General features: G+C 27.7%; 1 protein-coding gene across 1 annotated transcript in view; it reads right to left on the bottom strand.

The window, feature by feature from the left end:
• Positions 1-1,020: 1,020 nt before the first annotated feature.
• Positions 1,021-19,304, bottom strand: part of LOC113386912 (acetylcholinesterase) — a 68,464-nt gene continuing 50,180 nt past the window's right edge. Inside the window, exons 8-10 of the mRNA XM_026624669.1 lie at positions 10,156-10,319; positions 3,378-3,583; positions 1,021-1,198 (exon numbers count right to left, since the gene is read on the bottom strand). Of these exons, the coding sequence (XP_026480454.1) occupies positions 1,074-1,198; positions 3,378-3,583; positions 10,156-10,319 (495 nt within the window). The 3' untranslated portion in view covers positions 1,021-1,073. The remainder of the gene's footprint in view (positions 1,199-3,377; positions 3,584-10,155; positions 10,320-19,304) is intronic.

The following is a 19,304-nucleotide window of genomic DNA, read 5'->3' as shown; positions in this document are numbered from 1 at the left end:
TTTGCTTCCACCGTTTTTAGCTACAAGAATCTTACAAAAACGGCGGATGCAAAGTTCTTCGATGTTAAGTAGAAAATATTTTCATTAATTAGAAAGTATAAAGTAAAATATTTCAGTTTGAATAATAAAATAATTTAAAAAGTGTATAAATGCACAAGAAATTCTTGTAACATTTTATGAAGGAAGGAAGGAGACACTACATATTTTTAAAACGTATAAATTATTTAAAAATAAAAAATAAATATTTTTTTGACTAAAAATGAAAACATATACCAGGTGTACAACTTTGCATCCGCCGTTTTTACCTACAAGTTTCCCACAAAAAACGGTAGAAGCAAAGTTGTGCACCGTTTAGAATTTTGTTCATAAAAATAACATGGTACAACTTTGCTACCGCCGTTTTTAGCAACAAATTTTGTATAAAAAACGGCGGAAGCAAAGTTGTGCAAGAGTCAATAGAAAATACATTATAATCCCGATATCCATTACCGGATATAATTTATAAATTAAAAGTAGAAGACATATTTTTTGAATCAGAATTTCGTTCATAAAAATAAAATCCTACGTATTAGGCATACAACTTTGCTTCCGCCGTTTTTACTTACAAGTTTCTCACGAAAAACGGCGGCAGCAAAGTTGTACAAAATATATGATTATCCCATCACCAAGTACCTGTAAATTAGTTTCGATTCTAACTGCCAAGTACATCCTGAAAACAAGTATCGACACTACTTCTATTTTGCAACTCCATATAAATCAGGACTAATATCTTTCCTTCAGGTTTTTTGTCTAGATAATTCCTTGTCTCTAGTTTTCTTCTCCTACAAAATAAGTCATGGTTCTCGTATCATCTGATTTGTGAAGACTTCCACTTCCACTAATTCAAAATCCATTACATCAGGCATACAAAAAATGCCTTAAGTCAATTTCATAATCATCATCAATTTTAGATAGATGACGTTTGCTTAAATCTAAACACAATTATTAAGTTGTTATAGTTCTAAATTAATTCTAATAACCTTTCTTATGGCCCTATTTTTCCTTAATAAAAATCCTTCCGTAGCTTTTAGCTTTTAGACCAAATTTATAACCATAAGATTCAGAAGCAAACTCCACGTCCAGAGATATTTGAAGTTGACACAGCCTGAGGCGATTTGAATTATCCTTTCGGTGATTTCACATGGTGAAGGAGGAGTTTCTAGAAAATGAAAAATGGAATTAAAATTTAGAAACAAACACTAATTTTCATTAGTTTAAGCAATAAGCATTAACTTGAACTGTAGAACGTTTTTTAAGCTAAATTAAATTTGTTGGTTTTGCATTAGGCGACGCTCATACGCAAATTATTAAACATAATATTAATAAAGTATTTTATAAAGCAAAGCTTTTAAATTATAATTATATTATTTATAAAGCACTTTATTCTACTAAATTTAAAGATTTTATTTCTTCAAATTTAGTACTGTTTGCCTTTAGAATTTTAATCCTATTAAAATATGAAAATTTTAATTCAGAAATATAAAATCGTTGATATCAGGTGTACAACTTTGCGTCCGCCGATTTTAATTACAAGTTTCCCATAAAAAGTTGTTCGACGTTCCGTAAGTAAATATTTTTATCAATTCAAAAGTAAATGGTAAGATTTTTCAGTTTTGAAATAATTTAACACGTGTATATCAAATGTGCAAAAAATTTTTTGTAATAGTTTCTGAAGAATGGGATATCACATATTTTCAAAACGTATAACTTTTTTTTCTTAAAACTTTTAGTTCACAAAAAAAAAGTACATATCAGGTATACAACTTTGCTTTCGCCGTTTTTGCCTGCAACTTTCTTACAAAAAGCGGCGGAAGCAAAGTTGTTCGACGTTCAGTAAAAAATATTGTTATTAATTCAAAAATAAAAAGTAAGATGTTTCAGTTTTTAAATAATTAAAACGTATCTATTACAAATAAATCGCTAAAACGTGGTTTGGTATGCTTTTCTGGTATTTTTTTATCATTAATTAAATAATATTTTTATTTAGCTATTTTTATGCATAATATTAAAGCAAGTTTTAAGCATTCAAGCAATTTGTTTATTTAATGTAAAAGTACGATTTTATGATTTTAAAATTATTTTGATATATTCAGATATACAATTACTTTTGATGCTTTGAAATTTAAAAAAATGCAAGTATGCAATTATCAATTCTATTAAATATTACATTTATTAAGCGTTGTTTTTCATATAAGCAAAAATAATTTAATTTAATAGTCATACCTTAAATTATTATTATCGTCATAATTTTTTTCATTTTTTTGATTTTGAACATTTTTATCGATGTTTTTCTTAAAAGTTCATTTTTTTGTAAGATTTAAATGAAATAAATTTAAAAATCGTTTGGAATATATTGAAAAATATTATAAACATAATTTATAAACATAAAAACAATTAATATTAAAATTATTATATAAGCTTCTATATTTAATTCTATTATTTTTTTATTTTAATTGTTGGTTGGATACCATAAAAAAATTAGGTTTAGAAAAAAAAATTATACACATGTTAAAAAGTACAACTTTGCTTCGGCCGGTTTTATATACAAGTTTCTCACAACAAACGGCGTCAGCAAAGTTGTAGAACATATATTATTGGTTTATTATATATAAAATTTTGTAAATTAAATATTATGAATATATATATATATATATATATATATATATATATAAATACATATATATATATACATAATTATCGTTGGCAACAAAATATATCCTAATATTATTTTTCTTATTATTTTTCAATAAACATTTGTATAATTCCTGTCGTACATGAAAGCGGTTCCGTAATAAATTTTATTTTGGGGATAATTATTATAATTTTTAAATTGTTTATCGCGTCGATTGTTGTTATTTTGTTTAAATTTATTCCTGTTGCGTTTCCTTTTTCTTTTTTTGCATTTTTCACGAACGAAGGGCTTACAGATATTCTTCAGGAAAGCTGGACTCTTTTGGGGTCGATAAACTAAATTAGAAATTAGAAATAGAAATAGATGATAAAAATCTCAAAAAAGCTAATCTTTTTGTTTTATTATAAAAAAAGTATATTTTGATAATAAAATAGGTCGATGGATTTTAGCATACATATCCTATGAAATTAATTCTAAATCAAAAATCAAATCTTGATCAAACAATTAAATATTTTGACGTTTTGAAAATGAAGATTATTTTGGAAATTGGATACAAGAAAAAATCTTATGATAAATTCAAGATGTTAAATCTTAGTCTTACATTGATACCTTTAAAAACAAAAAATAAAAATATTAAACATAAATTGTTGAAAGATACGCCTATATTTTTATCTTCAAGAAATTTTTCGAAAAATAAATCCTTTACCTGATAGAGCCCTTAGTTTAGGCAAAAACTCGTTCCAAAAAGCACAAGCCGTGGCCCTAGGCCCTCGCCCTGTGTGCTCCAGGTCCGAATCGGACCCATCAATGTCCAAAGAGGGCTCTGGTTGCGGCCCTTCGGCATTGAACTCGTAATAGATCGGTTTTTCTCGGCTGTACAAGGGCCAGGTTTCTCCTGCAGGGGTCGGATCTCTAAAAAAATAAGAGAAACTTTTAGATTGCTCTCTTATCCTAATAAGATAGTTTTAAACTAAGTGTGTCCATCCATAAAAGTGATAAAATTACAAATGTTAATATGATATTATCACTTTTGCTAATATGAGTCCCACCTAGTTTCCCTTGCATAGTAAAATATTTTTGTATTGGGGAAATAATTATCAATTTTCTTTTTTTTTTTTTAATTTAAGTATTAATATTTTATTGTAGAAACGTGTATTCATAATTTTTGCTATTAATTGATTTTTTTTAAATTTTGTTAAAATCCGAGTTAGAAATGGAAGTGTATGTTATTAATTATATTACTTTTTCATTTTAGATGATTTTGAATAGCGACATAGAACATCCAGGTCTTTGCATATAACTTAGTACAACTTTGCTACCGCCATTTTTATTTACAAATTTTGTATAAAAAACGGCGGCAGCAAAGTTGTGCACTGCTTAGAATTTTTTTCATAAAAATAACATAGTACAACCTTGCTGTCGCCATTTTTAGCTACTAATTTTGTATAAAAAACGGCGGAAGCAAAGTTGTGCAATGTACAATAGAAAATACATTATAATCCCAAAGCTCATAACCGAGAAAGATCGATACACTGCCAAGTATAAACGTTAGAAATAATTTTAAATAAACACTTAAACATATTTTTTCAAAAAGCATAATTTGTTCAATAAAATCGTACATATAAGATGTACAACTTTGCTTCCGCCATTTTTGCTTGCAAGTTTCTCACGAAAAACGGCGGTAGCAAAGTTGTACGAAATATATGCAATAATTATTAGCAAAATAAACTTTTTAGCAAATATAAGGAATAGGATATATTCTTGGATATTTTTATTTAAAATAAATGTTAAGATTTTATCTCAAAAATTGATTTTTCTTTCATAAATTTGTTACTACTATGTTATTAATTATCTTATTTTTTATTTTAGATGTTTTTGGATTGCGACATAGAACCTCCAGGTCTTTGCAGAAGTGTCACCAATAAAGTAAGCAAAAATATATTTATTTATTATTATTTTCTATTTATTTTTTTTTTCATTTTTAGGCCCACCAAACATCAGAATCAACTCCAACAAGTTCCAAAAATCCACCAGCTTCATCATCTGTAAGTATTTTTATAGAAAATATTTTAACAACAAAATAACTGAGTTTTATTATTTTGTTATTAATTAATGTTTATTTATAATAAAATATTTTTTGCTTTAGATGAAGGTTACTGTTTGTGATATAAATCATCCAGATCAATGTAGAGAAGTAACTTTGGATGGAGGATTACCAGCAGCACAAGAAAAACCAGTAAGAAATTAGAATAAATACTTAATTAGTAGACAACTTATTCAGAACCACTCTATTGCATATTGTATATTTATGTTTTTGTATCCAGAGCCTCCTCTTCTAATTTTCTGCTAATTTGTATTCTAGTTGAAGTCGAACAACATTTTCAATCCTCATCCTACAGATATGGAACATTTTTTGTTTATAATTTAGTGTTTATTTTGTATTTTTGCGTCCTCGTTTTTAAGACTAGTGCGACTAGAATTTTAAATTCCTCAATTTTCTTGCTAATTATTCTTATTTTTTGCTACATTTTTTAAAAATAATCTTCTTTTAATCGACACATTTTTTTCGGTTCCTAAATGTCGTCACATTGCATTAAATGACGTCAAAGTTTGCATTAGAATATCATTATTTTAGATTTAGAAGAGATTTTTATTGCTTTGTTGGTTTTTAATTGATTTTTTCTATTTCAGCATACAAATACTGCCACATATCATCCTGTTCAAAAAATTGATACAGGAACAGGTCAACATGATCAGGTAATTTTTTTGTTTTAAAAAAAGTATTACATTTAGAAAATTCAATATAACATTTGTATTTTTAGGGACGAATAGAAATTTGCGACATCAATCATCCAGAAAATTGTAAACCTTTGAACTTCCAAGGAAAACAAGAAGGAAAACCTGGTCAACCACATTCGGTAAGTTTTTAAGAAGATTTATGTTATTTGGTTTATTGGTATTTTAATAATGTTGATTATTGTCTAGTAACATTTTCAATTTTTTAGAGCGGCATCGAAATCTGCGACATCAACCATCCAGAAAATTGTAATTATTTGGACTTCCCAAGAAAACAAGAAGAAAAACTAGAACGTCCACATGCTGGAGAAAAATCACAAGAAATGCCTGATCGTCCACATTCTGTAAGTAACATTGATGAAATTTAGCTAGTTGGCATCTGAATGATGTTGACCATTTACTATTGTGATAAAAAATGTTTTTTTGTTAACTCTAAATGTAGAATAAGTCTTGTTCAATAAATTTCTCATTTTTTTTTCAGAGTGGCATAGAAATCTGCGACATCAACCATCCAGAAAACTGTAAACCATTAGAATTTCCAGAAAAACAAGAAAAAAAGCCAGTTCGTCCTCATTTCCCAGAAAAACCGCAAGGAATAGCTGACAACTCGTATTCTGTAAGAATTAAATAAAATTGATAATATTTACCAAATAGCTATTTATTGGCAACAAATTTTTTCCTAAAAATTCTACCTAATGCAATAAATTTTCTTGTCTGAAGTTTTTTTTTCTTGGCAGGGAAGAATTGAAATTTGCGATATCAACCATCCAGAAAATTGTAAACCTTTGGATTTTCCAGGAAAACAAGCAGGAACACCAGATCGTTCACATTCAGTAGGAAAACCTGACAACTCGTATTCCGTAAGAAATAAATAAAATTAATAATATTTACCAATTAGATATTTATTCGCAACTAAGATTTCTCTGAATTTAAATTTTCTAGCTTAATGTTTTATTTAATTGGCAGGGAAAAATAGAAATTTGTGACATCAACCATCCAGAAAATTGTAAACCTTTGGACTTCCCAGGAAAACCAGAAGGAAAACCAGATCGTCCACAATCAGTAAGAAATAAATAATATTGGTGACATTTAATATATTGGCATAGTAGATTATTAACATGATGATCAATTAATTTGTTAGTTGAGCAAGCAACTAACAAATTATCAGCTTTAAACTTTTTTTTAAGTCTAAAAGCAATTTTCAACCAATAGATTATTAAACACAAAATTACAGTGTAAGTTTAATAATAATAAGAATAATAATTTTTATTATTTAGGGAGGAATAGAAATTTGTGACATCAACCATCCAGAAAACTGTAAACCGTTAGATTTTCCCGGAAAACAACAAGAAAAACCAGATCATCCACATTTTTCAGGAAAACAAGGAGTAAATGACAACTCGTATTCCGTAAGAAAGATATAAAATTAATGGCTTAATTGATGATTTACTAATTGGTACAGTCCTCTGATTTAACCAGCTATTGGCAACTAAAGTTTCTTTTAAAATGCCTAACTAAATTTAATAAAATTCCAAGGTTAAAGCTTTTTTTTCTCGACAGGGAAGAATAGAAATTTGTGATATCAACCATCCAGAAAACTGTAAACCTTTGGATTTTCAAGGAAACCAAGGGGCAAAACCTAGTCAGCCACATTCTGTAAGAATTATATAACTTTTGATAACCTAATTGACAATTTATTAAGCAGCCTCCTCTTTTACACCAAAATCCATTTTTAATTTTTAAATACTTGATGGACATAATAACATTGCACAATTTTAATTATTAGAATTACAATTTTTTTTTATTTTTCAGAGTGGCATAGAAATTTGCGACATCAACCATCCAGAAAATTGTAAACCCTTGAATTTTCCAGGAAAACAAGAAGTAAAACCTGTTTATCCACATTCAGTACGTATTGGAAATCATTTATAAATTTATATATAATATTCTAAAAAAATGAGTTTTTTTACATAGTGTAATAATGGTAAGAAAAAATAATCTCGAATTGTTCTGTTCAACTAAAATATGAATATGGTTTCAAAAAATGTAACAGAAATAAACTTTAGTTAAAAGATTCCTTTTGAATTGCTTCCATAATTTATTCAAATAACTTAAAAAAATATTTTAATTCAATTTATTTAAATTTTAAGTTTTGTTTGTCTCTTAAAGACAAGTTAAGATTTTTCGACTGATAAAATAATCTACTTACAAATTACTGACTAAAGCTTTTTTTAGACTGGAGGATCAGCAAGCTATAAGGGTTCCAGGGAAGGGGTATGTGTTTAAATAATTATTTATATTCATTATTCATTATTTTTAAGCAAAACCAAACTAACAATTTGAATTTTTCAGGGAAGCATAGAGATTTGCGACATCAACCATCCAGAAAATTGCAAACCGCTGGATTTTCCTGGAAAACCCGAAGGAAAATCAGATCGTCCACATTCTGTAAGCATTAAATCGAATAGAATGAAAAATATATTTTTTTTATTCAAGACAATATAAAACAGACTAAAGTATTGATCTTGGCTTAATTCCTTTCGTGGATTTTTATACTAGTTATAGACAACCTGATGTCAAAAAGTAGTTCTATGTATTTTCACTTGAAAAAAATATAAGACATGGTCTTAGAAATTTTATTTACTTTGTATAGTCTTGCAATTTTTTATTATTTTAGTTCTTAAGACATTTAACTTAACAATTGTGGTTCATTTTTTTCTCAAATTGGAAAAACTACATATAATTATTTAATTACAATATTTTTTTCTAAATGCAGTATGGTCAAATAAGTTCCAAATTGGAAAATAACAATGTTGCGATATGTTGAAACCATCACACTTAGAAAAATTAAAATAACAGAATTGACTTCGAATATAAGAAATATTTGAAATAAATAAGATAACCACTGCCTCATAGAATTCTTGGTTTTGATTGATGTTAAAAAAAACTAAAAAAAATCAAGAATTTATTCAAATTTAAATGAAGTTCTTCTTTAATATAGCATTTTAAAATATTTATGTAGTATTGATAAAATCTCCTAATGACTTAAATTACCTTTATCTAACAATTGTTATTTTTTATATAGGTCGACGCATCAGAAAGTCATCATAGTCACCACGATGGGGTACGTATTTAAATAATTATATATATATATATATATATATATATATATATATATTATTTTATATTTTTTATCTAAATTTTGATATATTTTTCTGTAGCTTGTCGTGACTGTTTGTGACATCAACCATCCTGGACAATGTAAAGACATAAGTTTATCAGGCCAATCCAATACAGAGGTACGTAATTTAATGCAGTAAATAATTTTTAAATTATTTTAAAATTTTAAAAATTTGGAAAAACCATAATTGATTCTTAAAATGTTTGCATTTGTGATAAAGGCTCAAATATCAGATCATTACAAAATTCACATTTACCTCCAACAATGATTTCATGCTTTTAAGATAAAATTTATATGCCAACAAAATAGTACAATAAATAAGTTATACTCAATAATATTAATTAAACAAACCAATCTTGTATCATGTTGTTGATGTTTAAAATAGCCTTTTTACATTACAAATTACAAATCACAAATTTCTTCAACTATTTCTTATCCTTATTTGTAAAAAAATCTCTGATACAAGATGTCTTTATTACGATTGATAAATAATCAAAACGAGTATAGTAAACTTTATTTATCGACCTTCAATTAACTTAAATTCAATAAATTAATATTTCCTGATTCAAAGTTCTCATTATTAGTTGAAATTTACAAAAATTTCATGAAATTATAATATTAAAATATGTTGAATCAATTTTCAGCAAGGACAAACTGCATCGCAGAGTAAACCTCCATCACAGGTAATGCACTTATATTTCATTATACAAATTCATTAATCTTTTATATTTATTTTAATTATTAATATTAAATATAGATATAGTGAACTATATATATATATATGTATATATATATATATATATATATATATATATATATATATTTCGACCAAATTTTAGATTTATTTCTTATTTTACATTTTTATTTTCAGGATGGACACAAGGGCCCCATGATGTATTTTATAATCCGCGGTTGAAATTCAAAAACATAAAATTTAGGGAGGAATAAAAACAAAAAAATGTATTTGGAAAATAAAATAATTGTAAAATATAATTATACAAAATTGGTATCAATAAGTTAGTTGAATAGTTTTGTAATAAGTTAATAAATTTAGTAAATATTCTGAATATTGGATAATTAATTTTATGATCTTCATATATTTTATAGTATAGTCGATTTTTCAGTCGGATTACACATAGAACCATATTTTGTTTTTGTTAATTAAAAAACTGTAATTATTTAATATAATTAATTATTAGACCTATTATTAATTATAGATCTATTCTGTAGACAATAAATTTTAATATTTATAATATTAAGCTTTTTTTATTTTAAAAGTTCATGTTAAAAGTTTTTACCTGATTAACAGGAATATTGGTGGACAGGTAGATTGTTAATCAAGTAAATTGGTGTTATAGTTCTTAGTATTAAAAATATGAAAAATCAAGGAAATACAAATTTTCAAAAATCATTGAAAAAAAATTACAAAAAATTGTCAAAAATTCAATAAAGTTATGAATTTTAAAATTAAGCAAAATTCATCAAAAACATGAAAATTTCTACTTACCCTGTTCTTGCAAAATCAGCCACCGACTGCACCATCATGGCACTCAATTCCCTTTCTCGATCCCTATATTGTAAACTCTCATTTAAGGGTTGTCCAAAAATATATTCGATTTCATCACCGTGCATGACGCCCATCCATTCGCCCCAGACTGATGTACTTGTCCTCTAAAAAAAAATGAAATCATAAAATAATTGCATTAAAAGAAAAATTGAAAGATAGTGTGTATGTATGTATCTTCGGAAACAATTTTTCATTTTTTAAATACAGTCACTTTATCATTACTACAATTTTAATTCGTTCCCCACTCCATAGAGTGCGCCACCAAATGTAGCAAGTAAATCTACCCCCAAGTTTGATTCTACATAACTAGTAATGTCTACCACTAGCTCCTCGGCTATATTTTATTTCTGCATTCGTGCAAAAATAGACAGTAATGCGGTGACATCAGCTGAAATTACTTATAATGTCCTTCCTTCTGTATAAATAGAAATAAATAGAAACGGCTCAAGTGCGCGCACAACATTATGACAGTTTAACCTGAATGCATTTTTAATTCGCTCGGGGCAAAGGTTAATGCAGACGGAAATAAATGAAATGGGGAAATATATTTTTAAAGATACTTTAGAAAATAATTCAGAGATATATTTGGAAATATTATCAACAAATTATATAACACAATTGTAATCATAAATTTAAAAAAATATATTACTAATTGAAATAAAATTACACCAAATCGCAAATTTATGATATTGCTCTTTTATGATTATTAAAATTTTTGAAATTTTTCACTGACATTTTTCCTTACATAGCATTTAGAATTTGTCGTTTTTTAAAAACCGGTTTCAAAAACCGTTTTTTTGGCAAAAATTATGAAATTTGAAAACCGGATTTTTAGTGAAAAAAGTCGGTTTTCACTGTATAAATGGAAAATGACAAATATAGCCAAATATAAAGATAGATGAAAGCGTTTTGATTCTTGAAATCATATCGGTTCAATAGCATTTGATATCTTATCAGGTTGCAATAGTTCCCAGAAAGGTTTTATATATATATTAATTTAGAATTTTATACCAGTGTATATATTAATTTAAATCAGTATGAGTTCTTCTTGAAGAAGTAACTTTCTCTACTCAAACCTTAAAAAAAGAGCTTTGACCCCTAGAATCCACAAATAAAAGAACAAAAAACTTGGAATTATTATATCAGGCTTTAAAAACAATTAAGCATAATTTGGTCGCAAGTGTGAGTGTATTTTCTATTTCAGAAAATTTTGTAAGTAATCAAAGGACATGTCTAAGTAGCAATTCGATAGACGTTCTCACTTTTTTGAAATCACATTTTATTAAACAAAAAAACAATTAGAATGTTTAAAATTAATTAATTAAAATTTTTCGGAATATACAATACCCGAGTTTAGCTTAATTGTTTTTAAAACTAAAATTGATATTAACAAGTAAGTATCAACATGTATCTAATATTTTTTTATTTTTTTTTTAATTTAATGCATTTTGTTTTATTTAAAAATGTATTATTTTTATTTATTCAAAAACTTTCCTTTCACTTTCATAAAAATATTTTCATTCTTATGTGTGAAAATAATGCATGAACAACGAATAATTCTTTTCCAAGTTATTTAATCAAGATAAACTATTATTTTTTAGTTCTACTAATTAAAATTAAAATAATTTTGTTTACTATCTATAAAACTGAACAATAAATAAATTCAGTCAAATACTGCTCTAAATTACACTAAATTTGTGGATAAATTACAATATTCGAGGAAAAAATTTATTTTCTATATAAAATTTGAAAACCGGCTAAAACCGGTTTTTTAGTAAAATTATTATTCGAAAACCGGTTTTCTGAAATGTCGGTTTTTGTATAAACCCTAATGTGAGTATTACTCCCTAAATTTTGGTCGTCAAGAGTAAATTACACCAGAGTTTCTTCATAATTCATATGAATAGTTTTACGAGTTCCTCAGTTTATGGTTTGTTTGGAATATAGCTCAAGGATGACAAAAGGAAAACGACTATTATTTCAGAACTCCTCCTCGGTTAACTTGGAATAATAGCACACACGCAGAATTTTAATAGAGGAAACTGTATTTGCACGAACGATATGGTATGGTGATAGTCTGAAGACAATTTGCACATGAGCATAAAATTTATTGAGGACGACACGTAGAGGAAGCACTATTATATATATATATATATATATATATATATATAAATCACTGTGTAATTACTTTCTTGCCTCGACGTCATAAGACCAATGACGGAAAATTCCTTAAGACCAAGTCCTGTCCAAAAGCATATCTAAAAATTATTTTTCTGATCAAGTCATTCTTTTACAGATAGTATCCTTGATGTTGGCACTGATTTAAAATCCATCCTTTGACATTAGAATAAAAGCAAACATCAGCGATAAATACCAAATAGCAAACGTTTCAGTTTTTTATCAGATCATCGTATAAAACTCTCACTAGACCACTAATTAATCTAGTTAATTATTTCAGCGGACGAATCGATACGAAACACGCACAACATTTGTATGAATAGGAGATAACTGGGTAAAATGAAATTGTAAAATAAATATAGGATTTAGAATAGTCGGGTATAAAAATTTACAGTTTGGTACTAAAAAACTTTTACGTCAATTTTCTCCAAAATTTGTGTAACAAATAATCGATATCAAATTACTTCTTCAGGCAAATGTGAATCGACATCGATAGCAATTATTTATCGACATCACTATACATGATAATATTTTCATCAACAGGAAGCTTCATATTAAAGTTCGCACTACACGTAACAATTACGATTACAAAATGCACACCCACAACTAAAAACAAATCAATTGAATTAACTAAATTATTTTATTCTAACTCAAATGTTTATGATAACATTTTAATAAAATTTAGATATATCTAAAGAGCATTACGTAAAGTGTGATTGCTCGTTTCATTTCATTTTAATCTTTGGACGTTTTGACCAGGTAAATGTTTAGTTGATTTTCCTGAATGTAGTGAAAAAATTTAACGACAAATCTCAAAATAGTTACAAAAAGGAAATTATTCTACTAACGAGCAAAAATATAAACATAGAGCAAACTAAAAAAAGAACTAGAATAAAAAAGAGGGCTCTACTGACGAGCAAACTAAAATAATGATACAAAAAAAAGAAAATTGAATAAAAGAGCAAATTAGGAACCAACATAAAAATCAGAAAGAAGACTACTGACAAGCATTTTAAAAAATAAAAAAGGTCTCTACTGATGAGAAAACTGAATATTGACATGATAAAAAAAGAAAATTTAATAAATCAGCAAATTAAGAATCAACATAAAAATAGAAAAAATTCTAGCAATCTAGAAAATAAAAAGACTCTACTGACGAGTAAACTAAATAATGACACGAGAAAAAAGAAAATTTAATAAAAGGGCGAATGAGAAACCAACATAGAAAATAGAAAAAATATTACTGGTAAGCAATTTAAGTAATAAAAAAAGACTCTACTGACAAGAAAACTAAAAATTGACATGAGAAAAAAGAGAAGACATGAAAAATAGATCGGGCGTTTACAAAATAGCAAATGAAAATCCAAGGCTGCAAATAATAAGAACTCTACTGACCAGCAAGCTAAGAAAAAAGGGTTTATCTTATTATTTTAAACACTAATATAAGAACAAGAAAAGAAATGATTTTTCTTTAAGAACATTCTACTAACAAGCTTATTGAACACAAACATTGAATTTAGGCATGGGAAGAGAAAAAAGACCAGCAAAGACATTGACCATTAAATTAAATAGCAGCAATGGGAATAAAAAAAATCAATTGAGCTTCAAAATGAATGTCCCTAATAAACTAAAAATATATAAATTAACATTCTAAAAATGTTATAAACAAAAATAATAAAAATTAACCACAATAACCGAGTAATGGTCACAGTTCGGACAAAGCTCCAGGATGCACTTAAAAGCCTACAATTTTCACACCACATGTAATTTTATTTAATTTCTGTCTTGGTAGTTACGATCGGGACACTCTATATATATATATATATATCCGGATACAACATAAAAATCTGAACAACCCAAAATACATTTTCACCTAATCCATTATCCTGGTCAACCCTGTCACAAATCACCTGCCATATCCATATCGCATATACGAGAATGTATTTAAACGTTTGTTAAAAAAAGGTCTTGAGCGCTTTCAATAAAGACCTAACTCTCGACAATTTACCACCGACCACCAGACCACCACCCGACCGCCCTTTTCGGCTTGAATCAGACGTAATGACATCGTGACACGCGAACTTCGGAGGAAGGGCGGTCAGGTGGTTAAGTTGGCGGTCGGACACGTCCTCCAGCAGAAGCGGGTCCTATAATAATAACTACTGATAACGATATGTCAATGATAGGTTTCGGCTGCCAGGGTCACACGACGACGACGACGACGACTTTAGGTCGAAGTGGAGATTGGATCGAGAATATAATAGTTTGGATAGATTTAGTTACATTATCTAGTGATGAATTGCATCGTGCCTTAAGGCAAATTGCTGGAACTTTCCGTATCAATTTTTTTTTTAAATAAGCAAGAAAAAAAGTGTGATATAGCGTTGCCATAACAACGCTATGTTATCAGCTATGTTACTTGCAAAATTGGCTCCTAAATCTCAATACTTAGACAAAAAATACATAAAATGTTGAAAAAAGTTTCAATGATATCCGTTAGTTCTAAAAATCAACGAAATAAATATTATTTTCCCTACTGATGTAATTTTTAACTTCCCGTAGGGTAGTTATAATAATGGGACGAAAATCGAAAATGAAAATTTTTGCATTTCTCGACGTTTTGAAGGTTTCTGGACGTTTTGGCATACCTCAGAAAAAATGGATGTGTGTGTGTGTGCGTGTGTATGTATGTGTGGATACAAATTTCCAGTCACGTTTTAGGGCACACGGATCAACCGATTTGAATGGTTCAAAAAACATCCGATTCCTATTTATGGGAAAAGAGCTGGTTAGTTTTTGGCAAAGGCAGGTCCAGCCGTTTCGGAGATACGGAGCAAAGGGTGCAGAAAATAGAAATCGTATTTTTGAGAGAACGGAGTATCCGATTTGAATGATCTAAAAAACATTCAATTAGTAATGATTGGGAGAAGTGTTTATTAGTTTTTGGCAAAGGCAGGCCCAGCCATTTTGAAGATACGGAGCTAAATACGTAAAAAATGGCAGTTTTTGAGAGAACTAAGCGTCCGATTTAAATGATTCAAAGAACTTTCTGCTTGTCTTAACAAAATAATCGATTTAGGAAAAAAAAATTGTCCCATTTTTTTTTTTTTTTTTAGTTTTTTGTGTATCGAAAATATTTATTTTTAATTCTGATGTAATTTTTGTCTATAAATCGAGATTTACGGTGCAGTAACTTAGTCTAAAACATAGCCTTATGGCAACCTTGGTGCTAAAAACTGTAAAAATATTATTTATCAATCAGGCGTTTTACACATAAAATGTGTATGTTATAAATGAGCATCACAAAGATGCAGTTATGATAACATTCTTCCTAGATTCATTTATATGTAAAATACGCCTGATTGCACAGCAAATAGCATAGCATTTTCTCAGTACCAGGCGAGAAGAATAAGGATAAGCGTTGCCATAACAACGCTATGTTATCGGCTATGCTACTGCAGAATTGGCCACTAAATCTCAATTTATAGACAAAACATACATACAGAGTTGAAAAAAGCTTCAATGATATCTGCCGAATCTAAAAATCAACAAAATAAATATTATATACTCTACTGATGTATTTTTTACTAAACCAACCCACGTAAAAACAAGATTTTACCTCAATTTATTTCTACTAAAAATTTTAAGAGTTCTGCCTCTTTATTTTACCTGCAATATCAATTTATTATCTTATCTTATCCAATTTTGGCAATCTTATCCGACCAGACTAGGACAATGTTAAAAGAGTGTCTCCGTGTCGCATTCATGCCATTCTCACGGCATCATGAATGTTTCATTTTGTATGTCAAGGTCGATAGATGGTGGTGGTGGAAACTATCGGAAAATTCAATGTGTGCGTATCGTTTCCTTATTCTACAGGGCTGATTAAAAGAAAATATAGTTTACTGACAATTTTCACATCCAAAAACACAAAATCAGGGAAAATTTAGGCGAGAAATTGTCATACCATGGTTAACTACATCCTGATGTAAAAGCAACAAATTTATAAAAGAATTATAAAAGGTTTGCCTTTTCTGTTTACTTATGTTTATCAAACTTTTTTGAATTTTGTTTTAATTATGTTTGTTGCAATTTTAAGCAATATATCCTAAGACAAAATATAATTTGAAAAGGTTTTCTTTTTATGTCATTCTAGTTTTTGCATAAACATACAGCTATTTGTAGTATTATACATAATATATTTAATTTTAGCTAAAAAAAATATCTTAGTGCAAAAGTTAGTTTTTTGTGACCACTAATGATTTTTTCCATTAAAATTGTGTAATTAATGGAGTTCCTATAAATTAATCGGAATTTTTAGAATAAACCAAAAATTTCAATGAAGCAATAATAATTTTCAATGTATATATTTCTTGCTCAAAAATATTCAAATTTTGTTTTAATATACTGACAAGATAAAATACTTTTCGGTCTTTTATCCGTCCCTGCAAATTCATTCTCACATTCATTTTTCATTTTATCATTTTCAGTGTATGCGAAAAGTACATATTTGTTTCTAAATATAAAACGATCGAATTTCTATTCGTACTGATTTTAAAGTTATTTTCTATAGAAATTATACAAAATATATGACATATTTTCTAGAGAAATATATTTGAAATAAAGGCAAGATGATAATAATGCAAAATCTATTATTATTAGTTACTAAAATAAAATAGAAAAGGAAAGTAAAAATATTTATGATTATTTACAAATATCAAAAAACTCAAAATGGATAATTTGAGTTTAATATGAAAAACGATAGGAATCAACGAAGTTTAAAACAAATGTATTAAAATAAATGAATAAGGAAAATTTTGAGAAAAAAGAGAAAATTTAAGTTTATAAAAATATCATGTTTCTAATATGTCAAAAAAGTCATTTAAATTTAACACAAAGTTGTTACTTAAAATTAGTATTTTTTTGATTTATTGACAAAATTGATCTAAATATAAATTATAATCATATTGCATTCATATAATTACGGCATCCATGACAATCTTAGCACTTGGCTGTCTATTAATTCAATAGGTTAATTTTTGTAGAATTTTATTACTCTTGTAATTTTATTATTCTGGTCATTCGCCATCTCTATTTTAATTCGTATAAGTTCGTATAAATTTATTAAATTGCATAAATAATTTAGCACTGAACTGTCGTCAGCTTTGCATCTAGTGTTTCATTTTCCATTTTCCAATTTCCAATTTCCAACATCGTTAAAATTTATTTACAACAGCTAAAAGCCAAATCAATAACCGTAATGTTGAGGTGAGTTTCATTATGCGGACTTGTTGTAAATCAAACTGAAATAGGGGAGACGGGAGTAAAAGAGAATAGTAACAAAATAAAATGTACATATTTTCTCAACCAAAAATAATTATCATCCTATAAGAATGAGCTATATTTCACAGCAAAAAATAATAATACAATCTTGTAAATTTATTTACACAAATTATGCAAGCACATTATAAAATTTCCACATTTCTAGCACGGAAAATAGAAGCGTGATACTTGACGTGGATGCTATAGCATACATCTAGTATAAACGATTAAAATATGATAATATTTTTGTATTATCTTATTTTTTTCGTCAGTAATTATCTTGGGCGTAAAATAGAAGCGTAACACTTGACGTGGATGCTATAGCATTTATCTAGTATATAACGATTGAAATATGATAGTATTTTTGTATTATCTTATTTTTTTTGAAGTCACTAATTATCTTGGGCGTAAAATAGTAGAGTAATGCTTGACGTGGATGCTATAGCATTCATCTAGTATATAACAATTAAAATATGATAATAGTATTTTCGTATTATCTTATCTTCTTCCGGAGACACTAATTATCTTGGGCGTAAAATAGTAGAGTAATGCTTGACGTGGATGCTATAGCATTCGTCTAGTAAATACCGATTGAAATTTGATAATAGTATTTTCGTATTTTATCTTTTCCCGTAGTCCCTAATTACTTTGGCGAGCATATTGCGTAAAATAGAAGCGTAAAACTTGACGTGGATGCTATAGCATTCATCTAGTATATAACGATTAAAATATTATAATAGTATTTTCGTATTATATTATCTTTTGCTGCAGTCACTAATTACCTGGACAAGCACATTGCGTAAAATAGAAGCGTAATACTTGTCGTGGATGCTACAGCATTCATCTAGTATATATAACGATTAAAATATTATAATAGTATTTTCGTATTATCTGATGTTTTTTCGTAGTCACTAAATAGCTTTGGTAAAAATTGCATAAAATAGAATTGTAATACTTCACGTGGATGCTATAGCATTCATCTAGTAAATAACGATTGAAATTTGACAATAGTATTTTCGTATTTTATCTTTTCCCGTAGTCCCTAATTACTTTGGGCGAGCATATTGCGTAAAATAGAAGCGTAAAACTTGACGTGGATGCTATAGCATTCATCTGGTATACTACGATTTAAATATGATAATAATATATTTGTATTATCTTTGCTCTCAGTCACTATTTCCATTAGTCACTATTCCCATTATCTTGGGAAAGCACATTTCGTAAAATAGAAGCGTAATACTTGACGCGGATGCTATAGCATTCATCTAGTATATAACGATTAAAATATGTTAATAGTATTTTCGTATTATATTATCTTTTACCGCAGTCACTAATTACCTTAGACATGCCAATTGCGTCAAATAGTAGAGTAATACTTGACGTGGATGCTATAGCATTCATAACGATTAAAATATGATAATAGTTTTTTCGTATCATTTTATTTTTTTCCGAAGTCACTAATTATCTTGGGCGTAAAATAGAAGCGTGGTACTTGACGTGAAACTTTGGATATCACAACCAATTTAAAAATAAAATATTACTGTCAATTTTTTTAGCCTTGCTGAAACTGTTACTTTCCGCGAACGTGT

The sequence above is a fragment of the Ctenocephalides felis genome, unplaced genomic scaffold (genome assembly GCF_003426905.1).
Source record: "Ctenocephalides felis isolate EL2017-DRISC unplaced genomic scaffold, ASM342690v1 CF-g0.4_SCAFFOLD_03571, whole genome shotgun sequence".
In the NCBI taxonomy this organism is placed as follows: domain Eukaryota; kingdom Metazoa; phylum Arthropoda; class Insecta; order Siphonaptera; family Pulicidae; genus Ctenocephalides; species Ctenocephalides felis.
The sequence above is the reverse complement of the archived record's forward strand: the minus strand, read 5'-3'. Positions and strand labels throughout refer to the sequence as shown.